We start from the raw sequence: 20,747 nt of genomic DNA, 5'->3' as shown, positions 1-20,747 counted from the left end.
AATCAGTTTGGAAACATTTTCAGTCTCTTTTTGGTTTCTTTTCTGCTGGAAAAACTGGCTAAAATTAATTACTTGACGTGATACTTTCAGGCTTTTCCTTTTTCAAAATTCTCTTACAATCTTAAAACAGTGAGGGCGTAACGCGTCAAGATTTCTCTAGGTTTTAGTTCTGTTTATGCTCTTGCATTTTTGTTTTAAGTTTTGTTGAAATGTGCCCGTTTTGATAGCCTCATCGTTGGATTTCTGCTTTTTGAAGATAATGTGGTGAAGATGTGGCTGTGTTCACTTCATCAGACCACAAGCTCCAGGGTTCAATGGGGCAGTTCTGAGCTGTTTACATAAAGTTCACTTATATACAGATTAATTACACACAAACTGATATTTCCTAAGCCGTTATTTCCACTAATTAGGCTGATTTCCCACAGCTGATGAAAACATTAAAATTTAGATAAAAATATTACATCAGACCACAAAACATATTTGTACACAGAAATGTGGGCCTGATGAGAAGTGGATTTAAAACCTTTTTTAAGGTTATTTTCAAAAACAGAAGTTTTAATATGACAAGCAAGCCTCTTCGACATTTCATAATACGACTGTGAACTGAAATCAGAATCTTTTGTTTGTTCCTCTTTTCCAAACAGTTCAACCTTCATCAAACTGGATGGAGAACATCAGTTGATACGAATACATTAAAGTTTGAGGCTCTAACAGGACAAAACATCCAGAAAACCAGTGGGTTTGTGGAAAAGGACATTTCTGAAGACAGGATTAGTTTCTTGTTACTTTTGCAGACTAAATGGGGGAAAAAATAAATAAATAAAAAAATTAAGAACATTTGCCTTTTACGGGACGTGACAATTGCACTTTTTTTTTTTTTTTTTGCAAACATAAAGTCACTGCGGGGAATGGCGTGCTTACATCAGGAGATAAAGTGGTGCCCTGCCAGAAGCTGTTGTCATTTCTACAAAAAACATTTTTGTTTTCTGGAAGCATCTTCAACGCCTACCTTTTAAATGAAAAATCACATCATCACCCGGAAGAAGTGACTGATCTGCTTCCCGTCAGTAAAACGTGAATGTTTCTACCTGAGAAAAAAAGTAGAAAGCGACTTCTTGAAGCTAGTGTTACCCTATTTTGTTGAGGTAACATCAGTGAGACGTTACCTCAACACGGGTCTTTGGGACCCTGATCTCAGGAAAGGTTGAAGTAGGACGGCACCAAGGAAAGAGGAAGCTTTGAACCACTGCAACCAGAGTCCTGAGAGGACAGTTAGCCGAAAACTGTCTGCGGGAAGACTTGGTAGCAGTAGTCTTTAAGATTTCTGTTCTAGTAGTACCACATCTTACTGAGTCCTGTGGAGCTTCGTGCCTGAACGTATTCAGTTGGAAAAGTACCAATAAAAGTTCACGGCTCTCCTCTGGGAGGGTGCCATATTACTACATTTTGTGTGTAGTAGGTTTTCCTCCTCTCTATTGTATCTGAGTGTGTGGCTCCAAATCTCCTGTCGGATGAGGTTAAACAGGTCATCTTTATTCTGATAATTTACATTTATTTATTTATGTAGAATTTTATTTTAAAAAATGGAATCTAAGCAAATACTTTATTGTTTTAGCTCCTTAAATGAAATACTGGGACTTCAAAAACATCATAGCTAGGGTCCCACTAATATATTTTGCCCCATAAAAATCAGCAACATCAGGATTTTTTATAATACAGCAGTCAGTAGTGTTAGTTTAATATTTCCAGTAGATCCACTCTGTGCATTTCTGCAATTCAAAGTAGATAAGGGCACTCATTATGATTCTCCTGTAGTGTTTTTCTGTTGCACAGGAGCTTCTGGAATAGTCTGAAGCCCCGGTGCTGCTGTCCTCCTGCATGTGTATGTGCGTGTGAATAACCTTGACAGAGCAATGCTAGGCTTCACTGAGTGCCTGCAAGCACTGTGCTATCTTTAGATTTTGTTGTAGCTTTTACCACTGGCCTCCTCCTACTCCTCCTCCTCCTCCTGTTTCTCCTCCACAGCCTACTCACTGTTGGCTGCACATGTAAACATGCACTCTTATGCACGCTTGCACACGACCATCAAACTTGTGCACACTCAACTCACAAAATTTGCACGGAGCCCGTGGCTGTTACCGGGCAGATTAGAGGAAAGCAACCTAGTTCTGGGATTAAAAAAAAAAAAAACATGAAAGTGATGTTTATTTTTGAGCGTGGAAGGAAAGAGCGACTCCTGCTCTCTGAGCTGCCCTGATTTCTGCCCGGAGGCAAGTTATGAGCATCGAGATTCACAAGATTCTCCCTCTAACTCCTGCTGGCCTGGAAAGTGCAAAACCCAGGCAGCAGAGAGATCTAAAATCAAATCTGAATAAATGAATTATAATTACTACTCACCAGAGTGTAACACTTTAGCAAATCATTTTTCTGACAGTCTATTTTTATTGCTCATTATGCATATGGGCTATTCTCTCTTATGATGTGAAGTGGAAATAATGCGGCATGACTCTTGATGTTCATATCAGCTAGTGGCTTGAATTCTGAGGGTTCATCAATAGTTTATAAGCACTCTGCACAGCTTCTCTGATTGGTCAGCTAAATATCTGACAATGCCGCCTTCCGTTTTTATTTTTTTATTTTTTTCACAGTGTAAACGTGAAGATGTTAACTTTGGGTATGTTGAGACCAATAGCACGTATCATCTTCAGGTGAATCGATCAAAAAGAATCCAATCCGATGAGTTTGTCCTGATGAACCAGTTTCCCACGAAGCTTTAGTGCCTGTAAACAAGTAAACATGGTGGTTTATTTTCGTGACAGAGAATGAACTCAGAAACCCCAAATATTTCTTTCTCGAGTGTTTTTTCTTCTTCTTCTTCTTTTAATCAGGCCTCCAGGTAAACCATCCATGTTGTTCTGCAGACTCAAGCTAACACGAAATAAAACTTCATTTTCAGGCTCATTAAGGCACGGTTACGGAAAACAACTGAAACGCAGGGAAAGCCATGCAATACCGTGTAATAGCCCTGAAACATCCCCGCAGAGAGCGCAAACTCTTTGATTCTCGCGTTGGATTTTCTTGAGAGCAGGTAGTTCAAACAGATTCATGATCAGGGTTACAATGTGAGCAAAAGAAAAAAAACTGGAATGCAGTAAAATGAAGTTATAACTCATGGTTTCATCCAAAAGTGTAATGTCACATGAACAAAAAAATATGTACAGTTCTCTAGCAAAGTATTTACCTCTTGACAGATTTGTGTTTTTTTTGCTTTGTTTTCTTTTGTTATTTGGTCATGATTAAAAGTTTTAATATAAGACAAGAAAACTTGAGCAAATAGAAAAAAAAGTTATTATTATTTTTTTTTATCATAATTTTATCTATTAGGGGAAAAAATCTGTCCAAATCATTCTGGATGTTTTGTGGAAAAACTAATTGTTCACTAAAATTTAGTGGTTGTGCAAAAACGTCCACCAATCACTGTGAAGACATTTTGTCTGATTCTTCTTTGCAGAATAGTTTTATTGGCCAACTTGAGGGGCTTTCAAACATGAACGGCTTGTCGACGTCAAGTCATTCTGATTTAAGTTTAGGTTTTGACTAGGTCATTTGAAAATATTTTCTTCACAGATGTACATGTTTACAAAATCAGCTTGCTCTTAAGTCAGTTAGGCAGTGAAAATAAAGGTTTCCATCAGGGACTTAAAATTAAACATACCATTAAGGGAGCATGGTGCATGGTTTGTGAATGCCGAGTTGCCTGAAGGACAGTTTAACTGTCTCTCAGAGGTTAAAGCTATGTTCAGCAATATTTCAACAATTGTGTGTGGAAGCTGTAAAAAAAAAAGGGGGGGGGCAACAGCCCTCAGATTACAGGAGAATAGCTTAAAAAGAAGAAGCAAAAGCATAAAACAAAAGTCTAAATTTAATATTGGATTGAAAGATTTAAAACAGGCAGTAATAAGTTTTGCGCATTTCATTTCTGTATGTGAAACAGCTGGATGACTAAATATTTTTGATAGGAAAAACTGGAAGGTACAGACTTTAACATTTGAATTGTTCACAGCTCTTCCTTGTGCAAATCATCACACCGAACATGTACTTGTAATCAGGTGAACAAGTACATCCTTCCTCCCAGAATCTGAAAATTACCTTTTCATGCATTTGAATCCCTATTCAATCATGTCAGTGTGAGATTGTCTGATAATAGTCATTTTACACCGCAGCGTGGGAGCTATTGGTGTCTATGTGCAGCTGCCTCTGTGCCTCCTTCCTCTTTTTGTTTTCTCTTTCCTGCACACAGCAGAGCCTGAAACTGTCAGGTGTGCTTATACGGCTCAACACTTTAGGTTACAATATTTTCTTGGTCGTTCAGCTTCTGGGCCATTCTGCACTTCAGCTGACACAGATCTGAAAATATTGCTTTTGCTCTGCATTTCTCCCCCCCACCCCTTCTGCCTTCCAGCAAAAGAACAGATTTTTGTATTTTTTTATTTTACTTTACCACATGCGAATGCCTGAGAAATAATTCTGTTTATTCCACATCTTAGATATCCAGTTTATTTTCCTGCCAAGCTCCCAGTGGCTTTTCTTGCAGCTGTTATGTTTTGAAACCCAGCATGTGTGCTGGGGCTGCACAGCTGGTGAATAATGAATGGAATTGCTAAATGTGGTCCCTTCTTGCCTTAAATTCATCAGAGTAAAAACAAGAGACGCGCTGCAGTTTCAGAACCTCTGAATTCCCCTCAAATTGCACCGCACCCCTGACGGAATGAGAGGCTGCTCAGCTACTTGGAGGCTTTTCTTTTCTCTAATCCCGTTTGATAAGTTCCTAATGAAAGACATCCACTGGAAGCCCTTTAGGTCAGCCTCTTCAGCATAGTTACAGACCATCAGTTGCAACATGCAGGGCGATTTAAATGTGCACCCCAGGAGATACCGCAAAATGCACTCATGCACTGGTTTTCCATTTTCTTTTCCTCTTCCTTGCCTCCTATTACAGTAATGGAGACAAGGATTTTTTTTTTTTTTTCGGGCAATTGACAAAGGAGGTTGCATCTCTTTCTTCTCTAAATCAAAACGGTTTCATTGTTAAAACAAAGAAGCAGGAAGATAAATTGAGAAAGGAAGAAATGGTAACTGTTTATTTCAGTGTCTAGGAAAAATAAAAGCTGGAAGGAACTAGAAAAACGACGCAATATTCCTCCTAAAATGACCAGGTGTGTTTGGTGCTGACGAGCTTTCAGGATTTTCAGGATAACATTTTTGGCCTTACTTACATGGGCATCTAAATAAACTGGACTGATCAAAATGTTCAGTAATTCAGTTAAAAAGGTCAGACTTTCAGTTTATATAGGTTAATTGCACTCAGAGCAAAATGCTTTAACATTTCTATATGTTAATTTTGATGACTAAAGTTTACAGCAAATGAAAACCCAAAATCAGGCTTCTCAGAAAACTGGAGAATACTACGCAAGACCAATTAGATTTTAGACTTTGTGTGTACTGACCTTTGTAATGTATAAATTTCACTTATTGAATCAGATTACAGGAATACATTTTGCATAAACATTCAGACAGTCCAGTTTAGTGAAATAACTTTGTATGTGTGCTTCTCATCTGCTGCTTGCAGAAATGGTTGGTTCCCATGAATACAAAAAGCTCCGTGCTCTTTAGTGGTTTGAGAAGCACAACCCATAATCACAATGTTCTTGGTTTCATTCCAGTAGAGCTCTGCACCTTATTCTTTTATCCTCTTTCATCTGCTGCAAAATTCAAGCAATGTGACTGAAAATAAAATCACTGGTGCTTCTCTCAGTTTAACTGAGACACAGACAGCAAATCAAATCTGTTTGCATAGGATAATTGATACATAAGGCAGTTTGAACACAGGTAGACAATGTTATAAGAATCGGATTAAAAGGTATCACATATAAAAAAAGTAAAGGCAAAAGGCAAATAATAGAGGGTAGTTTACATGACAAATGACACTGGAAAAAGCATAAGTGCTTTGTACAAACAGCCTGAAAATGCAGAAATTTGTTTTTATGTATGTTTGGAAGTCTTTTTGTAGTCTAGTTGTAACCTGTACACATATGAACATTTATGCCAAAGGTTGTCTGAAATTTAAGTGTGGAGGCTTGTGCAAAAGGGTGGAAGTCAATTCCCACCACATCTTGGAGCAGCTCAATAGTCTGCAAATGCAGTTTGGGAAAATACAACAATGGAGACGGGCCAAGACACAATGCAGACCTAGAGAAACGTGGACAAGCACCACAGTCCAGCGGGTCCCTGGGTGGGCCTCACAGTAGTCATGTAAACCAACAGTCCTCCCACAAACTGTACCAAAGAAAGCATCTATCCTCTATCCCAGAAATCCCCGTGAGATCAAGGAGTAACCTCACCCCAAAACCAACACTGTCCACCAACAATACCATATCAGGCCTCACCACATGTAAGGAACTGGTGGCCTCCACAGATGTCCAAATGCAGCCCAGAACACCTGTCTAAAGCATTAGACAACACGTTCCCACATTCCCAAATGGTCTACCCTTGACTGTTGCATCCCAATCAACTAAAACCCCTCAAAAGCCAGTGCAAGGATAGAGCAAACTACTAACATAGCCTCATTGGACTCGATCAATATACTGAACCTGAGCCACCTGAGCCAGGCTCCCAAAAATTAATCTATGAAACACCCAGGGCAAACCACCACAAGAGAACACCCACAAGATGACCACCGCACCATCACATAGACTGAGTCTCCAAACAAGGAGCATCACAGTCCAGGACCAAGACCAACCTCTCCAACCACCATGCATCTGTCCCTTAAGGAGAATCAGACCATGCCCAAGTATGTCGGGCATGTTCCAACATACATGTTGATTTCTGGGCAACAAGAAGCCTAAAAATCTCAACAATCCAGACTGAAAAACAAAACCTGTTAATACCAGCAAACACAAACAGCTGCAGGCCACCAGCTGGCTAAAAACAAACACAGGACATGTAATGTACACAGCACAGGTCATTCTGGGTTGGAAAAGAAAATCAGCAAGACACTTCAATGATTTAAGGACTGCTGTGATATGATCTACTTTCTGGATGTTGCTCAGGGTTGATATGTTTTTTTTTCCCTGACACCAGTTGGAGCATCATTTATATTCTTATAAACATTATATTCTCATAATCTTTGTACCTATTTTTTGTTCTTTATTATTTTCTCTATTTGAGCACAAAGACTACCTCCATTTACTTCCAGGTTTTACATTGTGTTATTTGAATGATTCATAGCAGACAAGAGTTTACAAAGAGATTTGTGGTAGTAAGCTCGTGCTACTGCTTTCTAAAACAAAGGAGGTTGTAATCCTCCTTGTTGATCATTTCATTCATCTTTTCTTTTCTTTTTTAGCTGAGCAGCACATGTGGGTCTGCACATGCCGGGTATTACCATCCATGGGCTTTCCTGTCTAGACAGGATTTAAAGCTCTCTGTGACCTGGTAGTCTCATTCCACCAGTGATTCCTGGCAACGTTCCCAGTTTAAGGCTACTGTAACAGGATTAAATTTGCACTGCAGGAGTTTGTCTACGTCACTTTTAATTGCCGGCTGACTTTACACTGCTCCAACATACTTCACACACAGAACCAATGTGCCGAAGAAGTCTTTGATGTTGTCATGCAGTGCCTTGCAAAAATATTCACGTCCCGTCACGTTTGTGCCACAAAACATCAATGTATTTGCCTGCGATTTTTTTTTTTTGACAGGCAAATTTACAGTGTGAACATGTCTATGTACAGACAGAGTATGTAAATGTTTGGTTTTAACTATATGTACTTATCAGAGCACTGTACTTCTTTATTATTCTTAAATATTTATTTGTCTACATTTAGTGGGAATTATTTCTTATATAAAGTGCTGTCCCTCATGTATAATCATGTTTGCTGCTGTACTATTTATCACCGTGTAGTGTTTGTTTTGAGTCAGCTAAATGTCAGGCCATATTTATTGTGTAAAGAATTTGACTTGACTTGACTTGAGTAAAAAAAAAATACTAATAATAATATTGCACAACCTGTCATCAACTTGTTTTAGGAGTTCATTGTCACAGTTCTTCACAAATCTGTGAACTCTCTTGTGCCAAAGTGAAATTTCGACACAGTATGTGTCACCTTTCTGCATGTCTTGATGTGTCAGTCTTAGTTCTGTTAGACCAACAGAAAATGGTCCATAAGTGTGAGATGGAAGTAAAATAATACAAGGTTCTTAAATATCTTTAAAAACAAATAAAAATCAAAAAAAGTGTAGCATGTATTTGTATTCCGCTCCCTCTTGTTTTTAATATGACCTTGACTAACTAGCGGGTGCAGGGTGTTTTAGGCTTTATGCAAAGATTCAAGACAAGAAGTGTTCCTTCAATATTTTACTTTGGAATGTAATTTAAACCAACAATACAGCGTCCGTCCGTCCGTCCATCCATCCATCCATCCATCCATCCATCCATCCATCCACTGGTATATTTGTAGCTGTATTTGAAACATAATCAATTACAAACTTAACGATGGCACTTGACTTAATGTCATGTTTTGATTGTTGATTCTGTGTTGTATGACTTTGTGTTTTTGTGTTTGTTATGATGTAAAGCACTTTGAAATACCCTGTTGCTGAAATGTGCTATACAAAAAAAAAAAGATTAATTGATTGATTGATACACACTTATTATTTGTCATGGTAATTGAGTGGGAGTGCTGATGCCTATCTGTAGTAGCTAAACACCAGGAGTCAGCATACAACATGACCAGGTAAAGACACTGGACAAGCACTCATACACACACAAACACACACAAAGACAATGGCCAATTTAGAATCACCAGTGAGGCTAACGTGTGTGTTTTTGGACCATCAGTAAAGCTGGGTAAGTTGAGTAAAAACCTTGTAAGACCAGCTTCAAGGTAAAGGTAAGGAAGGTCATTTCATTTATATAACTCATTTTCAGCAACAAGGCAATTCAAAGTGCTTTGTATTAAAGAGCAATCAGATTCAAGTTGAAGCTTGATCTGAGTCAATGAACATGTCTTCTGTTATGATATAAGCAACACTTTATGGGTCGTTGTTTACAGTCATGGCCACTGAAGAACTGAAATTTTCCTCAGCTTTGCCTTTTTGTCATCCACTTGGGGGGGAGAACACTCAACAGTAAAATCTTTACTGGATTAACATGAAACAGAAACAAAAGGAGCCCCATGATGGCTTGTTAAAGACTGCAGCATGACTGGAATTAACAAAAGGCCCACTACGGGTGGCTCGTTTGGAAGACCCAAATACCAGATCTCATTCGCATGGGTTCCTCCCCTTGCAATGTTTCCACACTACAATTTCAGGTCATTTTGCAAACCAAATCCAACCTGTGTGCTCTTCTCCTGAGCAGCCCTATTTAGCAATAGTTTCCCCTTCTTCTTCTTCTTCCCTATTGTATTTTAGCTTTTAGTTTACAATATTTATTTATTTCTGTGTCTGAAATTGAGCAATATGTCAGAAAAAAAAGAAAGGCTGAGCAGATGTTGAATATCAAAGTCACTGCATAATGGCCACTTAACAGTGAGATCAAAGTCTCTAATTCAGACTTGAGTTCATAAAGTGAATGTTTGTACTGTGGTTTATCCTGAGAGAAGAAGCCAGTCAGTATGAACTCTTGTGCTCTGCGGTGAGCCCATGCAGTCTCAAAGTACTTCACCACACTGAATTACAGTTTTTGTGGAGAAAAAAAGCAATCTCCCAAACAACTCGGTGATGGTGCCTTTACAAAAAACATCTTGCCTCTTGTATTTGGTGTTGTTCCTGTTTTAATAGGTGTGTCTCAGATAGGTGAATTTGGAAAATACCTGTACTTCTTCAAAAAATTTATGTTAGACAGCTTTATTTGCAAATCTAAACACGGCAAAAAAGTAAATAAAAAAATAAATTAGACTGAAAGCTTGGAGAAAATGCAATATAGTTATTCTGTCTGTGATCCTACCAGTGTTGTGGTCAAGACTAACCCTAGACCAAGACCAAGACCAGAGCGTATCGAGACCGAGACAAGACCAAGACTTTTAGGGTCCGAGACTAAGTCAAAACCAAGACCGAGGGAAGTCGAGACCGAGTCAAGACCCAGACCAGCGCCCCGCCCCGTGCTACAGGACACAATAAAATGGTGAAATCTGATCAAAATTGCTTCTCAAATTGATCTCAAAGATCCATATTCCCATAAGAACACCTAGATATTAAATACTTAATAAATTTTACCAATATTAAGTTCTGCTTTGCTTCCATCTTTGTGCTACAATCCGCGGTGGTCTCGTGCCATCCCTAAAAAGATAACGCCCTGGGTGTTTGCCCATATTGCTTATATGTCAGAAACCATCACTATCTGCACCATTAAACATAGCAATTGAGGCAAAGCCCTGACGGTAAATAACGCTCAACTATGAACACTGACCAAGGAGCAATAAGCAAGAAGTAACCAAGCACAAGGCGCTCACCGTGACTGTTTTCACCCTCTCTCTGGCTACATGAAGCCAGGTAGCCTGACACCATGGCACACATTACAGCTGCCACTTTGAACGAAAACAATCATAGAGCAATGTGCATGCTCTGCGTGCTCTTTTGTTCTTGTGCTTTATTTATTTGTTAATTAAAAAAATATCAATGTACATAATTACATAAAATAATGATATGTAATGCTCTGCAGTGTACGCAGAGCATTACAAGAACAAAGAACGGCTCTCAGTGACACTCCAGTCCTATTTTCTAAGTAAAGAGTGGTTCAGAAGAATCGGACTGTTCCTGAATGCCACATCACTATATTGCGGACTTTTGGACACATCGTTGTCCCATATAGTCAGTCAACACCACAGTGAGTGAGAACTTTTTTTCATCACAAATGCTTATATGTCTCTGTACAGCTAGCTTTGCTAACGTCACGTCAACGGAGCTTACCTTTCTTTAAGCTTCTTTTCTAAGTGACGAAAAAAGTTAGACGTAGTCCCCACCGTCTGTGAAAGCGAAGCGCTGCTGAGTTAGGTGTGGCCATCGGATTTTTGACGATTTATGCAGCGCTATTCCATTACTGACGATTAGACAGGCACTTCTGCCGCTCAGAGGAAACCACTGCGCATGTCTCAGAGTGCCGCGCGCGAGTGAAAGGTGGGGAGAGGAGAAGGGAGTAACAGAAACATGATTATTGCTTGGATTTTAATCTGTGCGTTTTGCATCCACTGAAAACAACGATGTTAACAAATAAACTGGACAGTATGCTGTACGTTTAGTGATATTTTCACAGTTGCGGTCTTGACTGGTCTTGAAATAAAATGCAGAGTCCTCAGCGCCCGGAACCGAGACAAGACCGAGACCAAATGCGGTAGAGTCCGAGACCATCAAAAAAATGGTCTCGAGACCAAGACCGATCTCGAGTACTACAACGCTGGATCCTACAAGGGGAATAATGACCTTGAGCAGACATATTAAATCTGCTTTTCAACATCAAAAAGATCCTTACGTGAGACTGAATTCTGCAAATATTTAAAAATCTTAAAGCACATTGATTAAAAAACAAACAAAACTCCCCCCCTTCTTTCCCAGAGGCGCCTAGACCTAATAGAAACTGAAACACATATCAAGTAGAACGCTGCAATCACAAGCAGGGAAAAGCAAACTCCTTCAGCACAAATAGTGAATGCTTTGCCACGAGCTCTGCAGCTCACGTGCGCAGCGCTTCCAGTCCCATGTGCTCCTTCGCTCTCTACATTCAAGATTTAACAACTTGCTGCTGCTGCTGCTGGTGCTGCTACATTCACAGGAGAGCCACGGAGCAGGGGTCCTCCATCAGACGGAGGTCTGATTTTGATTTTCCAAGCAGGGGGGTATCAACAAAAGCCTGGTGGAGTAAAAGTTCTGATCTTCCTAAAAGACGTTTGGGAGCTAGAAAAAAAAAATGAAAGGGAGAAAATCAAGCCGTGTATGAATGGGAGGAACAGAATGAACAATGAACGTTTCTAAATATGGCTCATTGTTGACTCTTTAGAAGGTTCTGAGATTTGTGAACCAAAACATTTGGGGTTTTGGGTCGGATTGCTTAAGTCAAAACACAATTGTACTGACTGCTTACAGCCTAACAGCTGTTACTGCTCATCGTTTCTCCCGGCCCAGGTCGCAGTTATGAACAGACACAAGTAAATCTGAAACAGTAACATGCTAGATCATTTTGACGCGTCAAATCAAGTCACATACTTTCAGCGTCAGCACTTTCGCAGATGCGCCCGCTGTCACAAGTCAACAGCTCCGATCACCTCTCGGCGTGTTTGCTCCCAGTCGGCTCGGGGTGCGGCTTACCGGGGCCTGCCTGCTTCTAAGCAGCAACAGGATTACGGAGCGCTGGTGGCCGACAGGTACAGCTTCTATCGGCTGACCTGCTCCATATGGGTTTTTCCTCATCTGTTGTTGAATTAAGTGTGGGATAAGGGGCGGTTGGGGGGTGGGGGGGGGGGAGTATCACCTGTCTCCCCAGAGTGGGAGACAGGAACGGAGGCCTTTGACTTTTACAGAAAAAACAAGTGTGTGCTTAATCGTCTTAAGGTTAAACCAGGAGTGGGATGACACAGTTTCTGTCTCTATACTGAGGTTAAACCAGACACGTGGTGGAGTTGATGCACCGGGGTGACAACTGAAGGCAAATGGCTGTGCTAAATTTAATTTAGAGGCGTCAGAATTAAGGGAGCTAATTACCGATGCGTGCCATACATTTCAGACTTTTCAGTTATTCACAAACAAAAACTGAAAAGTGTCTATTTTTTCCTCCCATTTTGTTAGTTTATCCCATAAAATCTCACTGATGAGACAAAATGTGTACTCCATGTGCTGTTGAAATGCTAAACATAGCTTTAATTGAAACACTACTAAGACCATGAAGTGCGGGTCTAATAAAAAGGTTTGGTTATGTAATGCCATAAAATTTTGAGTCAGATTGTTTGCTCATCTCGTCAATGAGCAATAAATTGTTCCTCAGCTCTAAATCTAAAATTGAAATAGACGCTCGAAGGCCAAACATAATTTAAAAAATTTGCTATTTGCACTGAAAATTAAACCGACTGAAATGCATAGAAAATGACGATAAAGAGAAAACCTTACACACAAGGTTTACCTCTCAAATTCACAACAAAAGCAGAAGCCCACCCCACTGTCAAGCTGAGAAATACAGCCTTGATGTTATTTCTCTCCTTGTTTATAGCTCCAAGCGTAAGAGAATTGAAGCCTCGGCTTCCTCTGCAATCTATTCAATCCTGCAGGCTCAAGTCTGAAATAAGGCCAAGTGACAGCTTTAAAACCTTTCAATAAAAGAGTGAAGCAACTAATCTAGCCCCCCTACAAGCGCCGTTCCTTGTGAACCCTCAGAAGACCTTCGCTTTCTCCTACAAACGACCAAATCTTCCCTGCACCTAATAACCTCCCCTAAACGCACAGCAGTTCCTGGGTTTGGAGGCCGAGAAAATCGGCGTGTTTAAATTGTAGATGTATTTTACGATTGTTGACATCAATAACGCTAAAAACAGAACAGCGGTGGAGCAAACCAAACCAGAAAAAAATTAACTTTCACAAAGCTGAAAGAGGCCAACCACTTGCAGATAGATCCAGATATAAGAGAAAAAAAAAGAAAGAAAGAAGAAAAGGAGCAGAGTAGACAATATGAGAGGGTAATCTCGGGTTTTCAGTATTGATTCGAGCTGCTTTTCCCTTATCTCCCTGCCCCCTCAGTAACCTCAGCTGGATTGGACACCCAGCCACAAAAAAAGCAATATGACCCCCCACTGATGCCCTCTTAGGTCACCGTTTAGTGACTGCTGACTTCTGGTTGCCTTGGAGACAGAAAATTACATGTGAGACCTGGGTGGTCGTGTGGATGAGCGTTGGATCTGTGCTGAGTTCCCAGGTTGCAGTTTCATTATAAGGACAATAAATAAAATGCTGTTAAACATTGTTGCTCCGCTTAATAATGTTGTGACCAGTTGGGATTTGAGCTGCACGACGACTGCTGGGTTGGAATCTGCTGTAAAGTTTGGGTGTTTCTATTTGGTATTGCCACCATGATACCGTGTTAAAAAGTAATTGCCCCGAACACTAATAACTAGTTTTATTGCTTATCTCATGCACAGACAAACATTTTATTCTATTTTTTTTCAAAACAGTTGCCATCCCGTTTATGTGTATTATCTGGGTTGGGTCAAACCTTTGAATCTCAGTAGCGTTTCTCAACTTCTGTCTTAAGCATTTGCACGTCTGCGACGTCTACAAGCTAGAAAAAGCAGAGAGTCTGCACAGCATTTGTCTGAAACATTCAAAGAATGTAAAGTAGGAATGAGCCGTGTGGCTCTTCTGGTTGGTGCCAGTGCTTGCTGAGATACTGCAAAAACACAAAACAACACCTTGATTCTGGACAGATACAACTGTCGAATATGTGGGTGTTTAGCTTCATCTGACTGATGCCTCCGAATGTCCACAGCGCGTTTCGGCTGTTGGAAGAGGCATATCTTAATGCAAATTTATTCCGGCACCAGCTGCTGTGTCAAGATGATTCTGCAAAAGACACCCTTGAAACTTCTAATAAGCTCACCGCTGTGAATAAAGAACACAAGGAGGTCACAGAAGTTAAAATATGTGCGTGCTTTTCTGGGCCTCTCTAAGTGTTGTGCCTCGCTGCAGTCACGTGTGAGCAAGTGGCTCGACTTCCTGGACGCCTAGCTGGAGGCATGCTACTGGATAACAAGCTGTTATCGCATCATCGTCAGGTGAAAATAAGCCGCAGCACCCACATATACACACGTACACAAACACACACACACACACATTTTGGTCTAAAATGTCTAGCCTTTTATTTTCTACAACTAGACATCCCATCTCTGAATGCGGTTCCAGACCTGCTACAGGTACCGGTGTTTTTGTGTGACATCAAATGAGAAATGTGGCATTTAGAAACCCATTATTGCACAGGAGAGCCAAGCAAGCAGTAAGGGTTTCTGTACTGTCTTTTTCCCTCCTAGAAAGTGGGTCTCATAGCGCTCACGTCCCCTTTAAAAGTGAAACTCTGTGAATGTCTGAAGCCGCTGGTGATACCTTTTGCTCCTGGTATTCTGAACCAGTGTGTTAATCTGGACGGACCATCAAGCAGAGATGACGGTTCCAGGTGGCAGCTACCAGCATGCGGTCCTTTCATCTTCCTTCATCTGGTTTCACCCCCGTTCACACCTTGATTCATGTTATTCCAACATTTCTCAAGTTGACAACAACTTACTGGATGGGTCATTTTGGTCTCTGTACAACACACAGTCTCTAAATTCCTAATATGCATTTTACCTTGACTGGTTTATAAACCTCTGCAGCTCTAATCAGGGACTTCACCGTCATTTTCCCCAAAGAAACTCTGCTTTAAATCCTCTGAAACCCTAAGCTTGAATTTCTTTCCACATTTTGTGACATAACAACCAGGGACATCAATGCATTTGACTGGAATTTTTTGAGATAGGCAAACACAGTATAGAGTGTAATTGTGAAGTGGAAGGAAGGTGATAGCATCGTGCAAGTGCCAACCAAAATCCAATTGATTTGGTTGGCACTGCTGAGCCAAGGCTGGAAAACTGAGGGTCACAGATGCTCCACATGCAATCTAACTTTTTGACAGAGAAGGCCTGTAGGTTGGCTCAAAACAAAAGCATGTCGCACTTTTCAGATATTTATTTGTACATTTTTTTTAAACTTACTATAGTAAGACATTGGGTCTGGCAGCAGAAAAGGGGGTCCTAGTTTTGTTTTTAGGAAAAGTGTTTTCATTTACATCTTTTACAGGTTCGAGTAACACTACTTTGAAATAGCTAGTCTGATACTTTAACGCCCAGTACTTTTTAACCATAAACCCCAGTCAGTTGGAGCCAAGAGAAAAAACAACAACATCTTTAACAACCAAAAAGTTAACTGCTGTTAATTTATTCACTCAGAATAACCTAATTTCTTTAAATGCTAAAAACAGCCCTGGGTGGTGCACATTAACACAATAATAAAAGCAACAAAAAAAAAAACGGCAACAGATTTGGACCACTAATTGTTGCAGTTTCACTGTCAGCAGTTGGCAGACAACAGAAGGTGGGACTCAAACTAAACGGATTGTTTCGTCTCCAGTGGGGGAAGGGAAGGGCACAGTTCTCCCTGTGACGGCCTCGTTTACTGCACCACAAATAGTAAAAACGGCCATAACTCAGGGCTTTTAAAGGCTAAATGGTCATTGGGCGCACATTTTGTGAATATGGTGAAAGAACAGCATGTATTTCTTGTTAGCTGCAGTTTCGCAGAGACTCCTTCAGATCAAGTTAATCCCAGAGGGAAATATCCGTTTCATTAGTTTCTTTATGCTCTGCTGCAACCACAGTAACCTTACACGCACCCTCTATAGCAGAGGAATTGACTTACTTGAGGAGTTTTTGAAAAATAATCTCGCTTGTGCGACTCTTTTGCTTTTAAATAAATCATTCACGGTCGCCTAAAAACGAAATGGTGACAATGCATTTTTCATACGGTTCTTAAGATTTATTCAGTCTCCAAATTTACAAAAATGTACAATTTCTTTTATAAACACTTGAATAAAAGCAACTGAAACTTAACATCTGCATGTGCTGATGACAGAAATGTGCTTTCTTTAGGTGAATTATTAATACTCTGAAACCACAAAACACCGCTTCACGTCGCATTATTAGGGAACATCTGCCTTCTGTCCAGCACGCACACTGAAGCACTGGATAAATATTTCAGAGAGGATAAAAACAGCCTTCCAGTGAAAGCCGGTGATGGATTTCTTCACCAGAATCCTGCTATATAAATGTGTTGGTTCTTGTTGGAAATTGTCTTTAAATCCGGCCTAAACAAGCACTTAGTGATGACTAACTGCTGCCAATGTCAAATCGTTAAGCTCGGCTTTCAGCGACTGCACCACCAAGAAAGTCAATACTGCTTTGGTGTTATGAGCAAGTCCATTTCTGCTGACCCCTGAAAGGCAGTTTGTAAATGGTCTTATTCTGTTGGCACAAATCATTATTTTTTCCGAGGCTCATTAAGCCTGGAAGTGTCCCAATGCTGAGAGCATCTCCTCGGGGGGGAGGGGGTTATGTCGGCAATCCCTGAGCAGAGAGTTCATCTCTTCCTGTTTCGACTGTGTTTCACCGTCTTCTTCCTCTTCAGGATCATCTCGTAGAGTTTCTCCAGGCCCGTCTGCAGCCCCTGTCCGTCCACAGCGCTGCAGCCCTGCACTTGATACAGCGTGTAGATGCCTAGTTCGTGCACGGCCAGCAGCTTCTCCACCTCGCCGACGGACAAGGCCGAGTCCATGTCCTGTTTGTTGGCCAGGACCAGCACCGGTACCCCCTGGTTCTCGGAGGTGCGGGTGATCTTATGGAGTTCCACCTTGGCCTCCTCCAGACGCTCCAGCTCGGTGGAGTCCACAACAAACACTATCCCGTCCGTTCGACGGGTGTAGGACTTCCAGAGGGGCCGGAGTTTCTCCTGGCCGCCCACGTCCCACACCTGGAAGTTTGTGGCCCGGGACGCCCCCACTGCCACCTTGATCTTCTCTGTGTTGAAGCCCTTGGTGGGAATGGTTTTCACAAACTCCTTCAGTTTGAGCCTGTAGAGCAGGGAGGTCTTCCCAGCCGAATCCAGACCGATCACCACCACGTGCAGACACTGGAAGCTTGGCAGGAACGACGTGTTGGGGGCAATATCAGTCAGCTGGTTCCCCATGATTCGGACCGAGAATTCACACCCACTGTGAAGAGGTGGCAGATTCCTGACTTAATCCCTTCTCACTTGCAGCTCCTCACAGGCAAACAGGGCTGGTTGATGACCAGAGACCTTATCAAAGCAAAGAGAGAGAGAGAGACAGAGCTTGGTTAACATTTAATGAGAAGATAAGTTCTTTTTGTTTGAAATGCGAGAAGTATTTCAATGTCAAACACAGACGACAAAAGCGGAAAACTTAGGAATTCAAGATCTGATGTAGCTTTATCACATCAGTCTGTGTCATTGAACTAGAAAACGAAGGTCTCAAGGTTTACTGTGATTTTTAAAATCTTCCTTGTCTATCTGTGTTACATTGCAATGACAAATTATTAAGTGAGAAATAAAGGAAAAAAAGATACAAATTTGTATTTACAAACAAAATCTGAAAAGTGCAGTGTGGATTTGGTACATTTTCACTTGGACACCGCTAAGTGAAACCCAGAGGAACCACTGAGTCCCAGTAACTACGCAATTAATAAACCATGTCTATAAGTGAAAATGGCATATTCTCACATATGGAATTACAAAATGTATGCTCATAGATTCCCTTCATTCAGTCCAGGTGGGCTTTTGAACTATTTCGCAAAGAGGATAGAGCAAATATTTCACTTCGTAAAAGCACATACCTGAGAGGACTAAGCTAAGATTGCAGCAAGATAGCATACATGTATTTTTTTATATGGATACGAAAATATTCAATAGTTTTCCTTCAATGTCTGAAATTTTCATTCCTTTTCACACGCAGTATTCTCTGTTTCTGTCTCACGACAAATCCCAACAAGGTCACTGTTCTAACGTGACATGAGCGCAACAGTTGGAAGTAGTATGAATACTTTCAAGGCAGTGCTCAGCTCAAACTGGCTTCACCCATAATGCCATTGAGATTGAGCTATATGAAATAATACCCATTTGAGTATTCCGTCCCACATTACAGAGCCAAACAACTGTTAATTGGGCGTCTGTGGTTGTGTTAGAGTCTTATTTGCCCTGCCTAATCCTCTTAAGGCGGTTAAAGCAGAAAGGCTTTTTCTCCAGGCTGATTGATTTCAATCCAGGGGAAGCAATATGTATCCACAGCTTCCCTTTGCTCACTGAAGCCGCGGCAGCGGCAGCAGAAGCAGCAGCTCTAATCCGGTTGTTGTTGACATCCTGATACCCATCACACAGCTGCTTCTGGACAGCCTACAGCCATTACAAGTGGACAATAAGGCAGTGCTGTGCTTCCAGACCCTACATTGATCGGTCTAGGGTTAGTTTCTAAGAGGGTGATGGAGAAGACGCGGAGAAGCAGAGAAAATGCACTGTCATGTTTCTGATCTGATGATTTTGACCCCTGACTGAAATTAATTGTGAAGGTTGGAGAGCAGTCTTCTTCATCTCTTCTGATAAAACATCCTTATCCAGATAGGTGCCTGTTTATTCTTATTATAACACGAAAATATCAGCGAGACAACTTCAGCGGTTTATCATGTATTTTCTATACGCTAAAGCCGCAAACACGACTTCCAGCTTTAAAATAAGAGCTCGCGCTGAAACCAAAAATAATTACGAACGTCCATACCTGATAAAATGCTGGGAGGAATGTTCATCCACAGGCGATAAACATAGCCATAGCTGAAAAACAAAACAAAAATAAATGTTTTTTTTTTTCTCCCAGTGTATGTTGCAGCTGTCCGGTCGGCTCTCCCTCTGCTGCTCCTCTCTGACTGAGGAATCCTGGAGACTCTCAAGCGATCACCACCTTCTGCCCGAGTGACGTCACGGACACCTGGAGGGTTGTTCCGCGCCCCCTGCAGGCCAGAACTATGAACTGCAGGGCAAGCAGAGGTGCCCACATGGCCTGGTTTATATTTCAATTAGTTGGTTTGATGAAGATAAAAAAATAACAAGAAATTAAAATACAGAAAGAAAAAAAACATTGATGTAATGCTTCCATCACGTTGTTTTGCAGTGGAGATGAGTGTAGATTGATATGCTACTTTTACGAAACAAAGAGCTATACATGTACCAAAAAGAGAAACCAAAAATTCAGTTTGTGTCTCATCGCTAATAGTCATAGAATATTCAGGTTAATACATAGATTAAATTTCACACTCTATAGGAGACTTCTGAAAGCTTCCTCAGAGCAAAAAGGACACAAAAGCAGTATATGTTTTTAAAATGTTCAGAAACAAAGCCATTTTACTTAAATTTCAGTTACTCTCGTTTTTGTGTTAAGTCTGTCACCGAAGATTCCAACAACATACATATAAGCTTGTGTTGTAATAAGTTCAAGGGTTAGAAATACTTTTGTAAATCATTCTAATTTTAGAATGATTTACAATTATTTACCGTTTTAGAAACGGATCATAAATATGATCCGTTTTAGATTTTCCTCAATCAGAACAAAAAAATCTTTATATAAAACCTCCATGTTTTATATATGTTTTAATGTACATGGAAGAACGGGATTTACAGCACTTTTTTCATAATGAAAATGAAAATCTAATTAATTTACATGCATTAAAAAGTTATTTTAGAGGATAAGCATGAGGTTTTTTCTGTACAAAAGAAATTAATTATCAACGGAAAAAAATACAGGGAACAAAGATTCTGTAGAGAAAAAAAAAACGTTATACTTATATAAGAAATAAAGTGGTATTAATGTAACTCTGTGAGACTCCACATCTTATATTGGCACAAATGAAACCATTGTGACACTTGTCTAAAACAGCAAACAGTTCTGGATTTCTAATACTCATCAGCAGAATAAAAACAAAAACATTTTGATTTCTGCATTTTAAAAAAACAAAAAAATACAGGTATATTTTGCCAAAGTGATCACCATGTACACCTTTAACGGCGCAATTTAGTAAAGAATATTGTACACATGAGCTATCTGTAGCTTTGGCTCCACCTTG

At 40.5% G+C, this 20,747-nt stretch overlaps 1 protein-coding gene across 1 annotated transcript; it reads right to left on the bottom strand.

Annotated features, from left to right (window-relative positions):
• Nucleotides 1-16,580: 16,580 nt before the first annotated feature.
• Nucleotides 16,581-19,597, bottom strand: arl4d (ADP-ribosylation factor-like 4D). Its single transcript, XM_008437388.3, has 2 exons — nucleotides 19,409-19,597; nucleotides 16,581-17,919 (listed from the first exon to the last, which is right to left on the bottom strand). The coding sequence occupies exon 2, from the start codon at nucleotides 17,806-17,808 to the stop codon at nucleotides 17,203-17,205; it is 606 nt and encodes a 201-aa protein (XP_008435610.1). The 5' UTR covers nucleotides 17,809-17,919; nucleotides 19,409-19,597; the 3' UTR covers nucleotides 16,581-17,202.
• Between the last annotated feature and the right edge of the window lie 1,150 nt (nucleotides 19,598-20,747).

This window comes from Poecilia reticulata, chromosome 19 (assembly GCF_904066995.2).
Source record: "Poecilia reticulata chromosome 19, P_reticulata-male-v2, whole genome shotgun sequence".
Lineage (NCBI taxonomy): Eukaryota > Metazoa > Chordata > Actinopteri > Cyprinodontiformes > Poeciliidae > Poecilia > Poecilia reticulata.
This window is presented reverse-complemented; position numbering and strand designations above follow the sequence as displayed.